The sequence below is a fragment of the Jaculus jaculus genome, chromosome 5 (assembly GCF_020740685.1).
Source record: "Jaculus jaculus isolate mJacJac1 chromosome 5, mJacJac1.mat.Y.cur, whole genome shotgun sequence".
In the NCBI taxonomy this organism is placed as follows: Eukaryota; Metazoa; Chordata; class Mammalia; order Rodentia; family Dipodidae; genus Jaculus; species Jaculus jaculus.
The window spans coordinates 52,731,379-52,750,264 of NC_059106.1; the positions used below are offsets into that span (position 1 = coordinate 52,731,379).

General features: G+C 48.6%; 1 protein-coding gene across 2 annotated transcripts in view; it reads right to left on the reverse strand.

Moving 5' to 3' along the window:
* Nucleotides 1-18,886, reverse strand: part of Tmco4 (transmembrane and coiled-coil domains 4) — a 98,306-nt gene that overhangs the window by 67,921 nt on the left and 11,499 nt on the right. For both annotated transcript variants that reach the window (XM_045149780.1, XM_045149779.1), the window contains 3 exons: nucleotides 13,192-13,360; nucleotides 9,755-9,929; nucleotides 8,170-8,197 (listed from right to left, as the gene is read on the reverse strand). In XM_045149780.1, the coding sequence (XP_045005715.1) occupies nucleotides 8,170-8,197; nucleotides 9,755-9,929; nucleotides 13,192-13,352 (364 nt within the window). In that variant the 5' untranslated portion in view covers nucleotides 13,353-13,360. The remainder of the gene's footprint in view (nucleotides 1-8,169; nucleotides 8,198-9,754; nucleotides 9,930-13,191; nucleotides 13,361-18,886) is intronic.

Sequence of the window (18,886 nt, forward strand, 5' to 3'; positions counted from 1 at the left end):
CTTCCTACTTCATTTTTTCTCTTGCTTATTTTTCCATGGTAGGGTCTTACTTCAACCTAGGCTGACTTGGAACTATGTAGCCCAGGCTGGCCTTGAACTCATGACAATTCTCCTACCTCAGCCTTCCAAGTGCTTAGATTATAGGCATGAGTCATCACACCCAGAAGAAATATTCTATGATTTGTAATCACATGAATCTAGAAGCCTCCTGGGCTAGATTCTGAGCTATATCCCTAGCACTTCTTACTTTCTTGAATCTTCCCAACCTCCTGAGGAGGTAGGCATGGGAATTAACATCTCATCAGAGAAAACAGGCACAAAGCTACAGCCACTTGCCCAGGTTTACCAGCTGCTGAGTGGTAAAGTGGGCAGTCTGGCTGTAGAGGCTGGGCTATGCCCTTGACCCCAGCAGTGACATAGGAACCCAGGACAGAACAGCAGGACTCCCAGATTCCCATGTCTCCTCAAAGTCCATCCATTGCTTCTGGCCTCTGCAACTCCCTCACAGCCTTTTGTGGGTGCATGTCCCTTCTCCCCGGCAGGGATCTTCAGAAGTCCAAAGTCAAGTGGGCTTGAAACAGTCAAGCAGGGGCAAAGTGACATAGAATCTCAAGACCCACACCAGGGACAGTAGTTCTTATTCTGGAATGAGCATGAAGCCCACTGGGGAGCATATAAAAACTCAGGTTCCTGGTCCGCCAGCAGGAGTCTAGGGAGGGCTCCGAGTCTGTCCTAGGAACCAGTCCCCAGGTAATCTGGAAGAGGTCGGGTCCTACTCTAACAAACAGCAGGGAACTTCTTCCCACAGAGGCTAGCTCTTCTCTGCAGAGATGGAATGGACACTCTCATGCCTGGGTACGGGGGCATGAAGGAGGACTCTCCTGCCACCTGTGTGGGACAGCTCCATCTGTGAAGGAGGGCATGGCAGTCTTTTAACTCCCAGTGCTTGGCACATGGATCCCGTCTTTCCTCTTCAAGGCCTAGGGCAGCTTAGGGAGTAAGGGTAGTGACAAGCTTTCTTCATGATCTATGGTGGGGGAGGGGGGAGTAGGGAGAGGATGAGGAGCAGTGCCTGACACAGAGGACATGCGCTTTGGAGGCCACCTCCTGCTCTGCCTTCTTGGAGGAAACGCCAGCCACTGGGCTGACCTACCCTTCATTCAGGCCTAGAAGCTGAGGAGCAGGTAAGAGGTGGACTTGTGGGGCCACCTTGCAGGATTAGAATACTGACCCTCTTTCTTTTCGCTGTGTGACCTTAGACAGATTAATGTATTCAGTGTCAGTTTCCTCTTTGTAAAATGAAGACAGTTTTAGCATCTATTTCCCGGGGGAAGGGGTGTTGTGGGGCTTCTGTTAATGAGTGCCCGTGAAGAAAGTACTTGGCCCAGACCATCGGCTATGATGGCTCTTCTCAGGGGCAGGTGGACACAGCAGGCATCCAGTTCTCATTTGCTGAACAGATGACTAGATCGTCACTTGTGTGAGTCTCAGGCACCACAGCCACTGGGTCACAACGGAAGCATTTCAGCCAAGCCAGACTCACCTCTCAAACCCTTCTGATCACCCAGGGGGCAGGGTAAAAGCTGGTGATAAAGACTTCCTGCAGAGAGCAGAGCCGGTGCTTGGTACGGCTCATGTGTACACATTCACGTGCAGGGGACCAGGGACCCTGGCTTCATATTGATCCACAGAGGCCCAACAGCAGGTGCAGAGTGCAGAGGGCAAGAATCATGGTTCAGTTAAAGCTGCTCTGGCGCCGATTCAGAGTTCACGGTGAGATTCGCTTTGCCTTCAGTGAAACTTTGAAACGTAACCTTGGGCTCCTAGATTAATCTCCCAGGTGATGATTTCCTTGCTGTAAGTGGGGACAGCAGTACGTATTCCAGTAGCTAATCTGATGGTTATATCCTGTGCGATTATTCACAATCTATATAAAGGGCCTAAAGAGAAACTTGAGTGACTTCTAAAAGATCACTGGGTATAGGGCGGGGAGCGGGCTCAGTTGGTAAAGTGTTTGCTGTGCAGGCATGAAGACCCGAGTTTGACCCCCAGGACCCATGTAAAAGTGCTGGGCTTGGGGGCAGGTGTCTGTAATCCCAGTGCCGGCTAGGTGGAGGTAGGAGAATCCCTGGGGCTTCCTGGCTAGCTAATCTAGCCACATCATGGCTCAGCAAAAAAGCTTGTCTCCAGAAAACAAGGTGAGAGTGACAGAAAAAGACACGTGCTATCAACCTCTGGCCTCCATCTGCGGGCACAAGCATGTGAACCCACACACATACAAAACATGCACGTGCACACATATATGCATGAACACAACCCCCCCCCCACATACAGAGACAAAAAGGAAAAAGAAAGAATGACTGTGTGTAAATTAACAGACCTAGCCTGAGAAACTCACATTTTGGTTTTATTCCTAGAGAGCATTTTGCACTGCCTAGGGACATTTTTGGTTGTCATAATGTGGTAAGAGCTGCTGCCGTCTAATGGGTAGAAGCCTGTGGTGGGGGGCACTAATATCCCATGCACACAAGATGCCCCACCGGAGGATCCTTTGCCCCAAACATCAATAGCTGCCTACCTACGTCACCTCAGGCTGTTTCGGCAACTGCGTGGCAAAGAACTTCATGGGCTGCTAAGGGATGAAATTGCTACGGGATGAAAGAAAACCATTTGCTTTCACTCTAGAGCCCACCCAGCTGTCAACATGGTATCACTTTGTGACTACCATCTCCGGACTGTCAGTAAAGGTCAACCTTTCAGGAAGTTCTGAGGGATGTGGATTTTCATGTTGACTTCCTGGCTGGATTCATGATTATTCATGAACCTCACACCAAGAAGAACTGCAGTTGCACAGTCTCCCCCTGCAGCGCGCCCCCACCTATCTCCAGAGGAGGGCTTCCGACGCATCGCCAGGCTCCACTGTAAGCTTGGTCTCTGAAGAGAGACCATCTGTCCATACTTCTGTTCCTCCTTCTGTCCCCCTCCCTCCTTCCTTCCATCCATTTGCCCATCCAGCCATCCTTCTAACCATCCATTTATTTATCCATATATCCATCCTTCCTTCCATCATCCATCACTCTATCCACACATTCCTCCTTGCCTTCCTCTCTCCCTCCCTCGTTCCATCCATCCCTCCATCATTCCATCCATCCATCCTTCCAAACATCATTTATTTATCCATGTATCCATTCTTCCTTGCACCATTTCATCCATCCATTCCTCCCTGCTTCCCTCTCAAATATTAAATGCCCACTGCATATCCTTCAGAGCTATGGATGCTGGGATATGAAGCAAGAAGCCAGATAGAAAGATCTTGAACAACTAGCTTACGATGACCTTGCCCTTCTCCTTACAAGAACCAAAAATCTTATAAGTTAAAAAAATGTCACCAAGCTGGGCATAGTGGTGCACGCCTTTAACCCCAGCACTCAGGAGTCAGAGGTAGGAGGATTGCCATGAGTTCAAGGCCACCCTGAGACTACATTGTTAATTCCATGTCAGCCTGAGCTAGTGAGACCCTACCTCAACTCCCCCCCAACACACATGTTACCAAACATCTGACTCTTGCTCTTTATTTGTCTTGGAAATTGAAGCCCAGAGAGGTTAAGGGACTTGATCAAGGTTACACAGTAAGAGTGTCTCAGGGGTTGCAGAGATGGTGCAGCCATTGAGGCACTTTTCTGCAAAGCCTAATGATCCAGATTCAATTCCCTAGTACTCAAGTAAAGCCAGATGCACAAAGTGGTAGATAGATCTGGAATTCATTTGGGGTGGCAATAAGCACTGGGGTGCCTATTCTCTCTCTCTGCTTGCAAATAATAAATAAATGACGCGAGTGTCTCAGGAACAGGACAAGAATCAAGATCTCCTGACACTGAGGTGTGTTTTTCTTATTGTCTTCTGAGTGTACCAGCACTACTCTGAGCTTTCCATGGGAATCGTCTCATTTTACCCTTCCTCATGGCCGCCTGATAAAGGCTAAGTAATTCTCACAGGGTACTCGAGGAAATGGAGGCACACTGGCATTCAGCCATTTACCAAAGTGGAGCTTCAAACTTAATAACCATCGGGCCTCCAGTGCTCCACTCCTAACCACCCATTCTCAGCAAGAGTGCGTTCTCCCTGGGGAGTCATGTAATTCTGCTCCCTCCTTCTGGCCCCTAGCTGCAAACCAAAAACCATCATGATCACACATGGGCACCTAGAACATAACATGTACCGCTCTGCTGTGAGCAACCTTGGGACCTACTCTTGCAGAATAATTGAGTGGGTTTTAACAATGGCTTCATGTCTTAGTGGGGACAACCCCGGAGGCAGCATCTAAACCAGCTCTGCTTTTGAGAATAACTGTTGAAACCCAAGCAGTCACAGTCAGGATGGAGGAGAGGTGGTTAGGTGGATGGATACAGGAAGGAGGAGAGAGAAGGAGAGGAAAAAGGAAAATGGTTGGGAGGATAGATGCGTAGATGGATGCAGGGGTGGATGGATGGCTGGATACAGGAAAGAAGGAAGGAAAGGAAAGATGGTTGGAAGGATACATGCATGGATGGATGGATAGATGGGCTGATAGATGTTGGAAGGAAGGAAGGAAGGAAGGAAGGAAGGGAAGAAGGAAGGAAGAGAAAGGAAAGATGGTTGGAAGTACAGATGCCTGGATGGATGGGTGTGGGTGGCAGCAGATGCTCCTGAGGCAGCTGGGGCCACATGGCAGGTAGAACGGTGACCGCCTACAGGAGACATTGTGTCTGTGGATATGAACTTATTTAGAAAAGGAGTCTTTACGAAACTTGATAAAGTCCTGAAAAGAAGTGACTGTGGGCCGGGCATGGTGGCACAAACCTTCAATCCCAGCACTTGGGAAGGCAGAGGTAGGAGGATTGCCATGAGTTCGAGGCCACCCTGAGACTACATTGTGAATTCCAGGTCAGCCTCAGCTAGAGTAAGACCATCCTTCAAAATAAAATAAAGTAAATTAAAACCAAAAAAAAAAAAAAAAGAAAGAAAAAAAGAAAAGGAGTCTTTGCAGATGTCATCAAATAAAAGCTCTCGAGATGAGATTACCCCGTAGAAGTGTCCTAATAGACACACAGAGGAGACAAGAGGGAGAAAACAAATTTCCTGGGAAGATCAGGGTGGAGATTGGAGCTATGGGGCCCCGGGTCCGTGTACTCTGGGAGCAAGTAGAAACTCACAACTAGCCTGTAGCCTCTAGAGGGAGCACCGCCCTGTCGATGCCTGCCTTTCAGACTTCTGGCTCCATGAGAGTAAGTTCTTGTTGTTTAAGTCACTTATCTTCCGAGTCCCAGGAAATTCATACAGGTGGAGTCCCACCCTGCCCACATTGAGCAGCTCTGGCAGATGAAACTGCTGGACTGCTCTGAGCTAACCTCCTCTGCCATAAAGACGGGTTGCAGATCTACCTCATGAACCCATTCACAGGTTTGCTACGTGCTGAGTGCTGTGCTTAATCTAAGTACCCCACTCATGAGGTAGTGGTTAGCCAAGAATCCTATAAGGAGGTATACAATTATTGCTGTGGCCCATGTTGGGATATCTGGGCAGCTTCTCCTGGTGTGATAGTTAATATTTATTGTCAACTTGATTGGATTTGGAATTACTTAGGAGATGCACCTCTAGGCATGTATGATGGCTTGAAGGTAATGGCCCCCATAGGCTTCTGTACTTTTTAAAAAAAATTATTTATTATGTGAGAGAGGGCGGGGTGCACCAGAGCCTCTAGCCACTGCAAACAAACTCCAGATGCATGTGCCACCTTGTGCATCTGGATTTCATGGGTACTGGGAAATCAAACCAAGGCCCTAAGGCTTCTCAGGCAAGTGCCGTAACCCCTAAGCCATCTCCCCAGGCCCGGCTCCTGTGTTTTGAATGCTTGGTACCCAGCTGGTGGCAATTTGGGAAAGTTGTGGAGCCTTTGGGAGGTGGAGCCTTGCTGGAGGTGTGGCACTGGAGGCTGACCTTGAAGTTTGTCAGACCAGCCCAGTGGGTGTTCAGGGCTCACTCAGACTACTTCCTTTTCACTAATGTGGAGACATGACTCGGGCTTTTTGCTCAGGCCTGCCATGCTTTCCCCACCATGATGAAACTTGAAACTCTATAAGCTAAAATAAACCTTTCCCTCCCATAAGCTGCTTTTGGCTGGGTGTTTTGTCATAGCAATGAGAAGGTAACTGAGTGTCTGTTTGTGAGGATGTTTCCAGAGAGGTTTAACTGAGAAAAGGAGACCACCCTGAAGCCTCTGTGGTGGTGCATGCCTTTAGTCCCAGCACTCGGGAGGCTTTAAAGCCAGCCTTGGCTACAAAGGGAGTTCCAGGTTAGCCTAGGATAGAGACCCTATCTCAAAAAAGAAAACAACAACAACAACAAAAAAAAGAAGACCCACCCTGAATGTGGGTGCACCATTCCATGGGCTGGAGTTGGAAAAAAAGGGGAAAGCGAGGATAACCCCAGCATTCACTCTCAGTTTCCTCGTGACTGTAGACACAATGTGACCAGCTGCCTCGTGTTCCTGCCTATCCTGTCACTGTGCCTTCCTCTCCATGATGGACTGTATCTCCTCAAACGGTGAACCAAAATAACTCCTACCTTCTGTAAGTGGTTTTTGCCAGGTATCTTGTCCCAGCAATGAGAAAAGGAACTGATCTAGAAGACTGGCACTGAGAAGTAGAACCACTGCTGTTACCCCTTGAAGTTGTCCTTCATGGGCCTGTGGGAGTGGGTTGTGGGACAGATGTGGGAGACCCTGGAGCTGCAGGCTAGAGAAGACCTTGACTGCTGTAAAGACAGCTTAGCGGGCCATTCCAGTAGGAGTTTGGAAAACTCCACCAAACAAAGGCATTGTGTAAATGCAAATTTACTTGAAAGGAAAAAGCTCCAATCAAACACCATTGAAGGGATTCCCTGCTGGAAAACCACTGCTTGAGGAAGTACTGTTCCAGCTTCAGCCACCAGAGTGCGTGGAGGCCAGAACTGCGGTGGTAGAGGGGGGCTAGGCTGCATCTCGAGCTCGCAGCAAAACCTGGTAGTTTCATCCCCATGGTGCTGGCTTTGCAGACATGCAAAGTGCATGGTTCTAGGTTCATGGAGTCTTGCACCAAGGTTCCAAAATCCCATGGAGGCTAGGCAATGTGTATCAGGGTTGGATGTTCTCAGGAGGCCCCGAGGCCACCGCAGGAAGCTGTGAAGGTGAAGTCCACGATGAAATGGAGACTCTAGGATTTTGTTCACAGCAGGAACATAGGGTGCTTGCTAAGGACAGCTGCAGGCAGCAGAACTGGTGGACTGGAGCTGCCCAAGCCTGCTGGGAGGATGAGTCCACCAAAAGCCCAGATGGACATGTTGCTACAGGACTCGAAGTCTGCTCTGCTGGGTTTCAGTCTTGCTTTGGTCCAGTGTTTCCTTGCTATGCACCCATTCCTCCCTTTGAAAACTATTTTATTTACTTATTTACATATGAGATAGAGAGAGAGTGAAAGAGAGGGAGGTCTGCCAACCCGGTTCGATTCCCCAGTTTCCAGGGCTCAATTCCCCAGCACCCACACAAAGCCAGATACACAAAGTGGCGCCCACATCTGGAGTTCATCTCCACATCTGGAGTTCATCTGCAGAGGCAAGAGGTTCTGACGTACTCATACTCCCTTTCTGTTTGCAAATAAATAAATAAATAAGTAAAGTATTTAAAAAGCAGCAGAGTGTAGGGGGGGAGCCACACCTGCAGGGGTGCCTGCCTGTACTGAGTGAAGAGGTAAGGGGACAAGAGCCAAACCACCAGGGTCTCTGGGGCCACATTAGAGCTGCTGAAGATCCTTAGTGAGTATGGGGCAGGAAGCAAGTATGGTCAGATGAGTTTCGGCAAACATCACTGAGATGGGTGGAGAATGGCCAGAGGGAAAGTGAGGAGACCCCAGCTGTCACCGAGAACAGTGTGATGTGCTAAGCCCCCGGTGCTGGGTGGTGAGGAGACAGCACATTTGAGAGATGCTTAGGAGGGAAAACCACAAGGCTAGAGTGAGGCAGAAATGTAATAAGCCCCAAGAAACACCACATGGTGCTCAACACAAAGTCCTCACTAAGGACATGCCACACACAGGTGCCAGGGCTGATACTGGCTTCTTTGTACCCATGCCACCCAGAGCTCAGAAGTCCGCTTACCATCCTTGAGGGAGAAGCTCAGAAGGTCCTGTAGGAACAGAAAACAGGAATCAGTGCCGGGCTGACAAGCCACCCACCCAGCTCACATGATGGACAGGTCTCTACTCCTACCAAGAGGAGGCAAGACGGACAAGACCCTCCCACCCTACAGGGCAGCCGCATGTGAGATAACAAACATGTACACACGTAAGAACAGCGATGGGGACTGTGCTGCTTTCTGCCCAGGCCCATGACACAAACTGCTGCTTGCTCCTTCTTTAACTGCGCCCAGCGACAGTGAGGGACATACCTGAGGCCCCACAGCAGAGCTGCTGCTTCAGAAGAGGCACCACAGGTCTCCAAGGTTCAGATCCTGACTCAGCTACTTATCAACTGTGACCTTGGGCAAGTTACTTCATCTCTCTACGGCTTAGTTTCCTCAACTATAAAAAAAGGATGATCACATAGGATGAGCATTCCTAATGCCAAAAAAAAAAAAAAAAAAAAAAAAAATCCCAAATTCAAAACCTGATCTGAGGGCTGGAGAGATGGCTTAGCAGTTAAGGCGCTTACCTGTAAAGTCTAAGGACCCGGGTTCAATTCTCCAGTACCCACATAAGCCAGATGCACAAGGTGGCACATGTGTCTGGAGTTTGTCTGCAGTGGCTAGAGGCCCTGGCGTGCCCATTCTCTCTCTATTGGCCTTTCTTTTTCATACTGACAAATAATTTAGAAAAATATGATCTGAATGCCAACATAATGCCACAAGTGGAAAATTCCAGATCATGAAACTGCTTCATGCGCCAAATTATTAAAAATGTTGTGTAAGGCCGGGTGTGGTGGCGCACGCCTTTAATCCCAGCACTTGGGAGGCAGAAGTAGGAGGATCACTGTGAGTTCAAGGCCACCCTGAGACTCCATAGTGAATTCCAGGTCAGCCGGGGGTAGAGTGAGACTGTACCTCGAATAAACCCCCCAAAAAGAAAAAAAAATGTTGTGTAAGGTCAGAGAGATGGCTCCATATAAATACTGATTGTTAGGTCAAGATGGGCTTCCCCAAAATGGAGTCACCAAAGACATACTAGGGAGTGGATCATCCACATTCTTCAAGGAACCACCCAGCCATTATCCCTTCCTTGTCTAACAATGCCTCCAGGTCTAGGTTTCCTTCCTCCTTATCTCCCAGGTCACCGGGTTACTGGTCTGGTGTCACACCCTGGCTATCTTAGATCTCCCCTAGAGAAATCTTTTTCTTTTTACTTCCCCCTTCCTCATCTTCTCCCAACTGATCTGATATAACTGATTATCTGTAATCCCAAATTGACTGCTCCACTCTTGAGAGTCAGTCCTGGCAGCTCAAGTTTTTCCCTGAATAAAAGCTTCCATCTTTGCCTCAGAGTGGTCTCCATGGTCCTTGGTCACTCCTGAGCCTTACACTGATAATTAATATTCAACAGTGATAACTTACTATTGGCTAGGGCCATCACCATGACACCCTACAAAGATAGAATATTTTGGGGTGCAATCACCCCATCCTACCAGACTCAGAAAGGAAATGACTTTCTCCCCTTGTTCCCTGGCAGCTGCCACCCAGAGGCAGGCATACCTGTGTGATCACCGATGGGTCGCCCTTCAGGACGGGATCTTTTAATAAGGTCTGAACGAACATATCTGTTCCTTCACCTCCCAGGCCACTGGCAAAGGCAGTCATGGTTGGCAGAACAGCTTCGGATAACTGCAGCCACTTCACCAGCCTCGTCACAAACTCTGTACAGAAGGGGCTGAAAAGAGACACAGCTTAGATCCTGGCCTTCCCTGGGACTCTGTCTAGACATGCCTCAGGGTGATTCATTTATGACTCATGGAGGCCTACACAATGGAAGATGGTGATTGTGGTGTGGTGGCTTTAATGTAAATGTCCCCCATTGCTTCATGCATTTGAATGCTTAATTCCTCGTTGGTGGTGCTTTTTGGGAAGGTTGTGGAGCCTTTGGGAGGCGGAGCCTTGCTGGAGGATGGGTCATTGGGGTGGGACTTGAGGTGTAGTAGCTCAGCCCACTTGCCACACTGAGTTCCTGCTCTCTTACTTCATCCCTGTTGACGTGGAGATGTGACTCAGTCTGACTTCTCTGGCCATGCTTTCCCCACCATAATGAAGCTTCCCCTTGAAACTGAGTTGAAATAAACTTGTTCCTTCCATAAACTGCTTCTGGTCAGGTGTTTTGTCCCAGCAGTGAGAAAGTAACTGTCTCATACAAAAGATGGTTCTCAAAGCTGAATCTTAGGCAATGTAGCTTTTTTTTTTTTTTTTGGAGGTAAGGTCTCACTCTGGCTCAGGCTGACCTGGAATTAACTATGTAGCCTCAGGGTGGCCTCGAACTCACAGTGATCCTCCTACCTTTATCTCCTGAGTTCTGGGATTAAAGATGTATGCCACCATGCCCAGCTGAATGTTTTTTTTTAAACTTTTATTTTATTTTATTTTATTTTATTTTATTTTATTTTATTTTATTTTATTTGTTGAGAGAGAGAAGGAGAAAGAGGCAGATAGAGAGAGAGAATGAGCATGCCAGGGCCTTCAGCCACTGCAAACAAACTTTATTTATTTATTTATTTTGTTCATTTTTTATTTATTTATTTGAGAGTGACAGACAGAGAGAAAGACAGATAGAGGGAGAGAGAGAGAATGGGCGCGCCAGGGCTTCCAGCCACTGCAAACGAACTCCAGACACATGCGCCCCCTTGTGCATCTGGCTAACATGGGACCTGGGGAACCGAGCCTTGAACCGGGGTCCTTAGGCTTCACAGGCAAGCGCTTAACCGCTAAGCCATCTCTCCAGCCCAACAAACAAACTTTAGATGCACGTGCCACCTTGTGCATCTGGCTTACATGGGTCCTGGGGAATCAAACCTGGGTCCTTTGGCTTCACAGGCAAGTGCCTTAACCACTAAGCAATCTCTGAAGCTCCAATGTAGCTTTTAAAATAATATATTTTTATTTATTTATATGAAAGAGATAGAAAGAGAGAGAGAGAGAGAGAGAGAGAGAGAGAGAGAGAATGGGTGTGCTAGGGCCTCCTGCTACTGTCAATGAGCTCCAAATATATGTGCCACTTTATGCATCTGGCTTTATGTGGGCACTAGGGAATTGAACCTAGGCCATCAGTCTTTGTAAGCAAGCACCTTTAACTGCTGGGCCATCTCTCTATCCCCAGAAATGTAGCTTTTACCTTCTATTCCCACCAAAACTTTTACCAAGAGGCAGAGAAGCCACAGGGGTGAAGGGAGTAGATGCTGCCCATGTGTCCTGAGCCTGGCCATGTTGGGGGCTGAGGAACTGAAGGGGAAGGATACATGGTACCTCACGAGGCTGTAGTATGGTGGAGACACTAGGGCAAAGGAGCCACCCCAGTTCCATGAGATGGATGAGGGCAGGATCCTGGGAAGGCAGGAGGTGCCCTTGGAAATCACCCAGGATGCATCTGGAAAGATGCCAGCCACTGTGGAGGCAGAGGCAGGGGGCCTGTCCTACCGTGTGGGGCTGGCTGGGTGGAGGCTGGGACAGTGGTCTTGTGACCTGAGGCAGGAGAACACAGCATCTCCCAGACAGTGCAGAGTCCACCCCAGATTGCTGGTGCAGACCGCCTTCTGTGGGATGGGTGTGAGCAAGGACTGGGCGAGGGGGCGGGCAGGACTCAATCAGGAGGTGAGGTGAGTAACCGTAAATCTAAAGGACATCTAAGCTGTCACATCAGAGTCCCGACTCCGCAAACTGCCCTGGAAAATTGCGGCCAGTTTGGCATGGACTCTGGCTTCCCTACCTGGTAAGGGGGTGACCTCAGGAGCCCCGACCCTTGCACCCACCTATCTCATTCCCCCGAAGTCACCGAGCAGCAGAGAGACCTCCATGAGGCCAGGGCCACTGGGGGTTGTGGGGAGTTGAGTTCCAATCTTAGCCTCACCAGTACCAGGAAGCTGTTGTGTAGTAGAGATTACTGGCACCCCCCCCACACACACACACGGGGGGATGATGTCTGGAGGAGGGTGGGGGTGGACAAGGGAGCAGGGATGCTAGAGGGGCACAGGGGAGCTGTGGTACAGTCAGGTACAGTCTCTATACCAACCTCATGACCCTAGGGGAGTTCTGAAGGTGTGGTGGCCTCGCAATGACTTCAGACAGTCACTGTCTGGTCACTTCAGAGAGGGAGTGGCACGCTGGGGAGGTGGCTCTTGGCCACTGGGGGGCAGTCACCAAAGAGCCAGAGAGCTCACAGTCATGCTGATGACCCATCCTTTGTTCCTGTAAGGGGAGCTGAGCACTACAGCACCTTGGGAAAGTAACTTGACCTCTCTGAACCTCGGTGTCTTTATCTGTAGAATAGGTTTAAGAGATTAAACTTGTCAGGCAGAGTTCATCACGCAGAAAGTGCTCATCTAGGCAGCACCATTACTGATTTACAAAGTGACCAAGGGAGGTGGCAGAGACAGGGTGAGAGCTGAATGCCCGGCCACCATTCTGGCTCCCTCTGCGACACCTCCTAGTCCCATTTCACTTACTTTAGCTTCATCTCCAGTGCTATAAAGTGAAGATGACATCGGGATCTACCTCAGAGGGCAGATAGGAAGGATAAATGTCAGAGGCAGTACCTGGCACCCGCAGACTCACAGTAAACATTATCTCCTGTGATGGCTCTAGTGATAACTCACCTCCAGGGAGACTGGCTGGGGTGGCAGGTTCCAGGAATGACTAAGTGGCGTGACTGTTATGTAGTAGTCAATGTATGTGCAGGAATGGCTCGGTGCCAAGAGGAGAAGCTTTGCCTGTTATCCATGAAGAAAGTCTTGGAGGTTTGGGGCTAGAGAGGTGGCTCAGTGGGTAAAATCTCTGCCATCCAAGTGTGAGGATTTGAAGTTCTATCCTAGCATTCACATAAAAGCTGCATGAGCCGGGCAGTGGCGGCGCACCCCTTTAATCCCAGCACTTGAGAGGCAGAGGTAGGAAGTAGGAGGATTGGCCTTCCCATGGAAGATGGAAGAGCTCACCTTTGCTCTGGCTCTGGAAACAGGTGGGCCAGAGAGATGCCACACAGTGCGGCATAGGCGAAGCGGTTGGCCTCTGTCAGCTCTTGGCCTATGGGCGGCTGGGGCTCCCCCTCTGCGGCTCCCGAAGGCAGCCTTGGGTGACGTTTGTTCCATGTGGCCATTCCCAGCCCTGCAGGAGAGAATTCCAAGGAGAGATGTTTCCAGGGACAGGCAGATGTAACTAGAAAGGGACCCAAAAGTCATCAACCAGAAGTTAGATGTGGTAGCATACATCTGTTCTCCCAGCACTCAGGAGGCTGAGGCCAACCTAGCCTAGGCTGCACAACAAGACCACAGTCAGAAAACCAAAACAGCCGGGCTCTTTAATCCCAGCACTCAGGAGGCAGAGGTAGAAGGATTGCAGTGAGTTCGAGGCCAGCCTGAGATTACATAGTGAATTCCAGGTCAGCCTGAGCTAGAGTAAAACCCTACCTAGAAAAAAAAACAAAAGAAAACAACAACAACAACAACAACAACAACAAAACCACCATAAAATAAGGGACTGATATAATAGGTGTCATGAAGTTGAAGAATTTCTGGTTCTCTTGCCTCTCCCTCCCAAGTGCTGGGATTACAGGCCTGTATCACCGTACCACTACAACCAGGCCTATCCATCACCTTGAAGGGAGTGACATCACATCCCTGCTTAGATTTTTAATATGTTTATCGACAGGATAGGATGGGATGGCATAGAGTGGAATAAGTCACAGGCAAAAAAAAAAAAAAAAGAAGAAGCAGCAAAGTTGAAAATGGGCCAAAGCGGAGACAGGGTGCTGGAGAGATGACTCAGAACTTGAGTGTTTCTGGTGCAAACGTGAGGGCTTAAGGGGGCCTGAGAATGGCTGAGTTCGATTCCCATCACCCATGTAAATCGCTATACATGACCATGCATGTCTGTAACCCCAGTCCTGTGGGGAGCAGAGACTGGAGAATCACCAGGGCTTGCAAAAATGACAAGCTCCGGAATCAGTGAAGAGATTCCATCTCAAGGAAATACGCAGGCGAGTGATAGAGGAGGGACCCAGAATTCCCCTCTGGCCTCTGAACATGCATGAGCACCACATCTGCACATACACATACATACAATACACACTTCACACGTACTACACACATGCACACACACACACAGGGGCTAATTGGCATGAAGAAATACTTCAGAGAGGACTGCCCAGTAATCAGCAAGTGGAAGAAATGGTGTTAAACATTGTCAGTTATCAGAAAATTGAAAATTAAAATCCCAATGAGGGCTGGGGGTGTACCTCAATAGGAGGTAAGAGACCCTGGGCTCAATCCTTGATATACCAGTGCTACAAAAAAATGCCATAAACCCCTAGTGAGATGGCACCCACTCACCACTGGATGGCAGGAACCAAAAAGACCAACTAAGCCATGCTGGGGAGAAGGTGACAGGGACTTCATGCACTGCTGGTGTGAGTAATAGTTGCCATAACCACTGGGAGATGGCTTGATGGTAGCTGAGCCTAGGCCTCCCTGTGCCCAGCAATGCCACCGTGGAAGCGTGAGGGCTATGCCCGCCAATGGACACACATACACAATGTGGTGGCTTGAATGACATGTCCCCCATTGACTCATGTGTTTGAAATACTTGGTCCCCCATTGGTGGCAACTTAGGAGGTAGAGCCTTGCTGTAGGAAGTAGGCTGCTGGGGCAGGCTTTGGGATGATATGGTAGAGCTCCCTTTGCCAGAGATCACTCATTCTGCTGCTGCCTCCCAGCTACTATGGCAAGATGGGATAACCAGCCTCTGTTCTGCCATGCTGTGATGAAACTTCCCCTACAGACTGTACACAGAAATAAACCCTTCCCTTCCTTATACTGCTTTTGTTCAGGTGTTTTGTCCCAGCACTGAAAAACTGAGAAGGTAACTGACACACACACACACACACACACACACACACACACACACACACAGTTTTCACAGCAGATCCGCTCTCACTACAGTCAGCTCTGGACTGTGGAAACTACACCCTCAGATCCACTGAACCTGCTGGAAAGACAAAATTGATTCTGATTATTTTGCTTTTATTTATTTATTTGAGAGAGAAAGAGGGAGAGAGAGAGAGAGAGAGAGAGAGAATGGGCACACCAGGGCTTCTAGCCACTGGAAATGAACACCAGACGCATATGCCACCTTGTACGTCTGGCTTTATGTGGGTCCTGAGGAATCAAACCTGGGTCCTTTGGCTGTGCAGGCAAGCACCTTAACTGCTAAGCCATCTCTCCAGCCCTATTTATTTGTTTTTCGCTAAGTAGAAACTTTGTGTGGACACATTATATGTTGATACCATGTCCCTCCTCTCTGCCCTCATTCCGTTGAGGGCCCTCCTCAGTGGGGATGTTGGCATTCACCATGAGGTTATGAGTTGTGAGAGCAACTGTCAGTCATTGTGGTATTTTTTAAAATATACATATATTTTTAAAAATATTATTTATTTATTTATTTGAGAGTGAGCGAGCAAGTGAGAGAGAGGGAGAGAGAGCGAGTGCCAGGGCCTCCAGTCACTGCAAACGAACTCCAGATGCATGCACACCTTGTACATCTGGCTTACTTGGGTCCTGGAGAATCAAACTGGGGTCATTTGGATTTGCAGGCAAGTGCCTTAACTGCTAAGCCATCTCTCTACCCCTCATTGTGGTGTTTAAACTTTTTTTTTCCTTAGGTCTCAGAAAGCCCTAGTTGGCCTCAAACTCACTATGTAACCTAGGCTGGTCCTAATTTTCCAATTCTCTTTCCTGTGTGTATCAAGGGCTGCGATTACAGGCGTGTACCACCACACTTGGCTAAAAGTTGGTTGTGCACTGAGCATAAGCTTACTGGCTTTCCCCTTGGGTGTAACAGCTGTGTACTTAGCACTGACATTGTATTAGTTATTATAAGCAATTTAGAGATGATTTAAAGGTTGCTCTGGATGGGCACAGCTTGTGTGTAAATACCATACCAGTTTAAGAGAATGTGAGCATCTAGCCACTAGACGCGGGCATCTAGCCCCGGCTACAGTACCTCACACGACTCCCCACAGTACAGAATGCAGACCGAGTCACACTCACACCATGGAATGCTACACAGCAATGAAGAAGAGTGAATTCAGGAGTAAACCATCAATGAAGCTCACAGAAAGCATGAGTAGCAGAAAGCCACACAAGAGCCTGCAGGCTCTAGGAAGTACACTAACAGGTAAAACCAGTGTACAGTGACAGGAGCCCATGGGGTGGGGGGGGGGATGCTGGCTTTGAAGGGAAACAGAGGCTTCTGGGTAATGGAAATTCTCTTTCTCAACCTGGGTGGTGATTATTACATGTGTGTCAGTTAATGTGCTCAAAAGTCAAGAAACTATATACTTAAGACCCATGCACTGTGGGTGTGCTACTGATGAGTGCAGAAAGAGATGGAGGCCTGGATTTGGGAGGTGCTAGCCTGGATCTTACAGCATATATATATATATATATATATATATATATATATATATATATATATTTTATTAGCCAGGCATGGTGGCATATGTGTTTAATCCCAGCACTAGGGAGGCAGAGGTAGGAGGATCGCTGTGAGTGCGAGGCCAGCCTGAGACTACATAGTGAATTCCAGGGCAGCCTGGCCTAGAGTGAGACCCTACCTCAAAGAAAAAGTCAGGTGTAGTGGTATACGCCTTTAATCCCAGCACTCGAGAGGCAGAGATAGGAGGATCACCGTGAGTTCAAGGCCACTCTGAGACTACATAGTAATTCCTGGTCAGCTTGGGCTAAAGTGAGATCCTACCTTGAAAAAAACAAAAACAAAAACAAAAAAAAGTAAACTAGGTGTGGTGGTGCATGCCATTCATCTCAGCACATGGGAGGCAGAGGTAGGAGGATCACTGTGAGTTCAAGGCCACCCTGAGCCTACATAGTGAATTCCAGGCCAGCCTGGGATAGAGTGAGACCCTACCTTGTAAAAAAAAAAAATTTGTAAGGAACAAGAAAGAGAGAAAGGGAGGGGAAAGAGAGACAGAGAATGGGCACACTGCAAATGAACTCCAGATGCACACACCACTTTGTGCATCTGGCTTTATATAAGGACTGGGGAATCAAACCTGGACCAGCAGGCTTAACTGCTGAGTCATCTCCCGAGCTCATGGAACTTGCATATCCTTTTGCTTCAGACTCTTGAGTCCTGGGATAACAGACATGTGCTACTATGCTCAACTTGTGGTTGATACTTTTTGTTTCCCTTTCTGGTCTCTGGAAGCACAGAAAAGCAGGGAGAAGAAAGGGCACAAGCCCAGCCCAGCCACACAGCCAAGGGGTTAGAGAGGCTTGCGGGGTGGCCACAGGAATGGGTACTGAGATATGAACCCAGGCTCAGGGTCATATGGGCACGGGTGCAAACACAGCCCTCTCCTCCTGCTAGACAGGAGGCCTGGGAAATTCAACCTCACTTAGGTGTGTTCAAGGATGAATGAGACAGTATAGCTGCAGGATACACACACCAGTCACCAACAGAGCCCACACGTGCTGGTGCGGGTACGATGCTCTGACGAGAGGCCAGCCTAGGACTCATGCTACCTGTGTTTGCTAAAGAAATGAGCGCACAGGACACCCAGCAAAGAAATAAGTGAAGTGCTAATGCCCGGCACATGGCCCAGGTTAATAAACAATAATCATCAAAACTAACAAGACTGGGGCTGGAGAGATGGCTTTGCCGTTAAGGTGCTTGCCTGCGAAGCCCAAGGACCCAGGCTCGACTCCTCAGAACCCATGTAGGCCACATGCACAAGGTGCTGCATATACACAAGATGGTGCATATGCACCTGGAATTCCAATTGCAGTGGCTAGAGGCCCTGGCATGCCGATTCCCTCTCTCTCATAAAAAATAATTAAAAGTTAAAAAGCTAACAAGATTGAACTGCCCGTGGGTGCCGGCACCAGAGCTGTGATTTTTAAAGTCCATTAGCAAGGAGGCCCACAGGACCTGGCTTGTATATCAGGAATCAGGCTCAGAGGAAAAGTAACTGGGACTTGGGTCACATGGCCAGTAAATGGCAGACCGACCGACCGAGCCCAAGGCCTCGGCTCTGGACCACCACCTCTGTTTTAAATAACGGCAATGTTGCTAAGAGTATCAGAGTTTTGTGTGGGGGGTGTGCACATGTATGGAGGCACACATGTGAACATGTATGTGTGCAGGCCAGAGGCAGACATCAAGTGTCTTCCTCTACCTTCTTTTTTTCTTTGAAGCGTTTTTAAAAAAATATTTAATTTATTTCTTTGCAAGCAGAGAGACACAGACAGAGGGAGAATGGGTGTGTCAGGGCCTCTAGTCACTGCAAACAAACTGCAGATGCATACATCTCTTTTGTGCATCTGGCTTTACATGGGTGCTAGGGAATCAAACTCAGGTCATTAGGCTTTTTTGTTTTGTTTTGTTTTTCAAATTAGGGTCTCGCTCTAGCTCAGGCTGACCTGGAATTCACTATGGAGTCTCAGGGTGGCCTAGAACTCACGGCAATCCTCCTACCTCTGCCTCCCGAGTGCTGGGATTAAAGGCGTGCGCCACCATGCCCGGCTTCAGGTCATTAGGCTTTTGAAGGTAAGTACCTTAACCATAGAGCCATCTCTCCAGCTCCAACCTTATTCTTTTCTTCCTCATTTTTAGGTG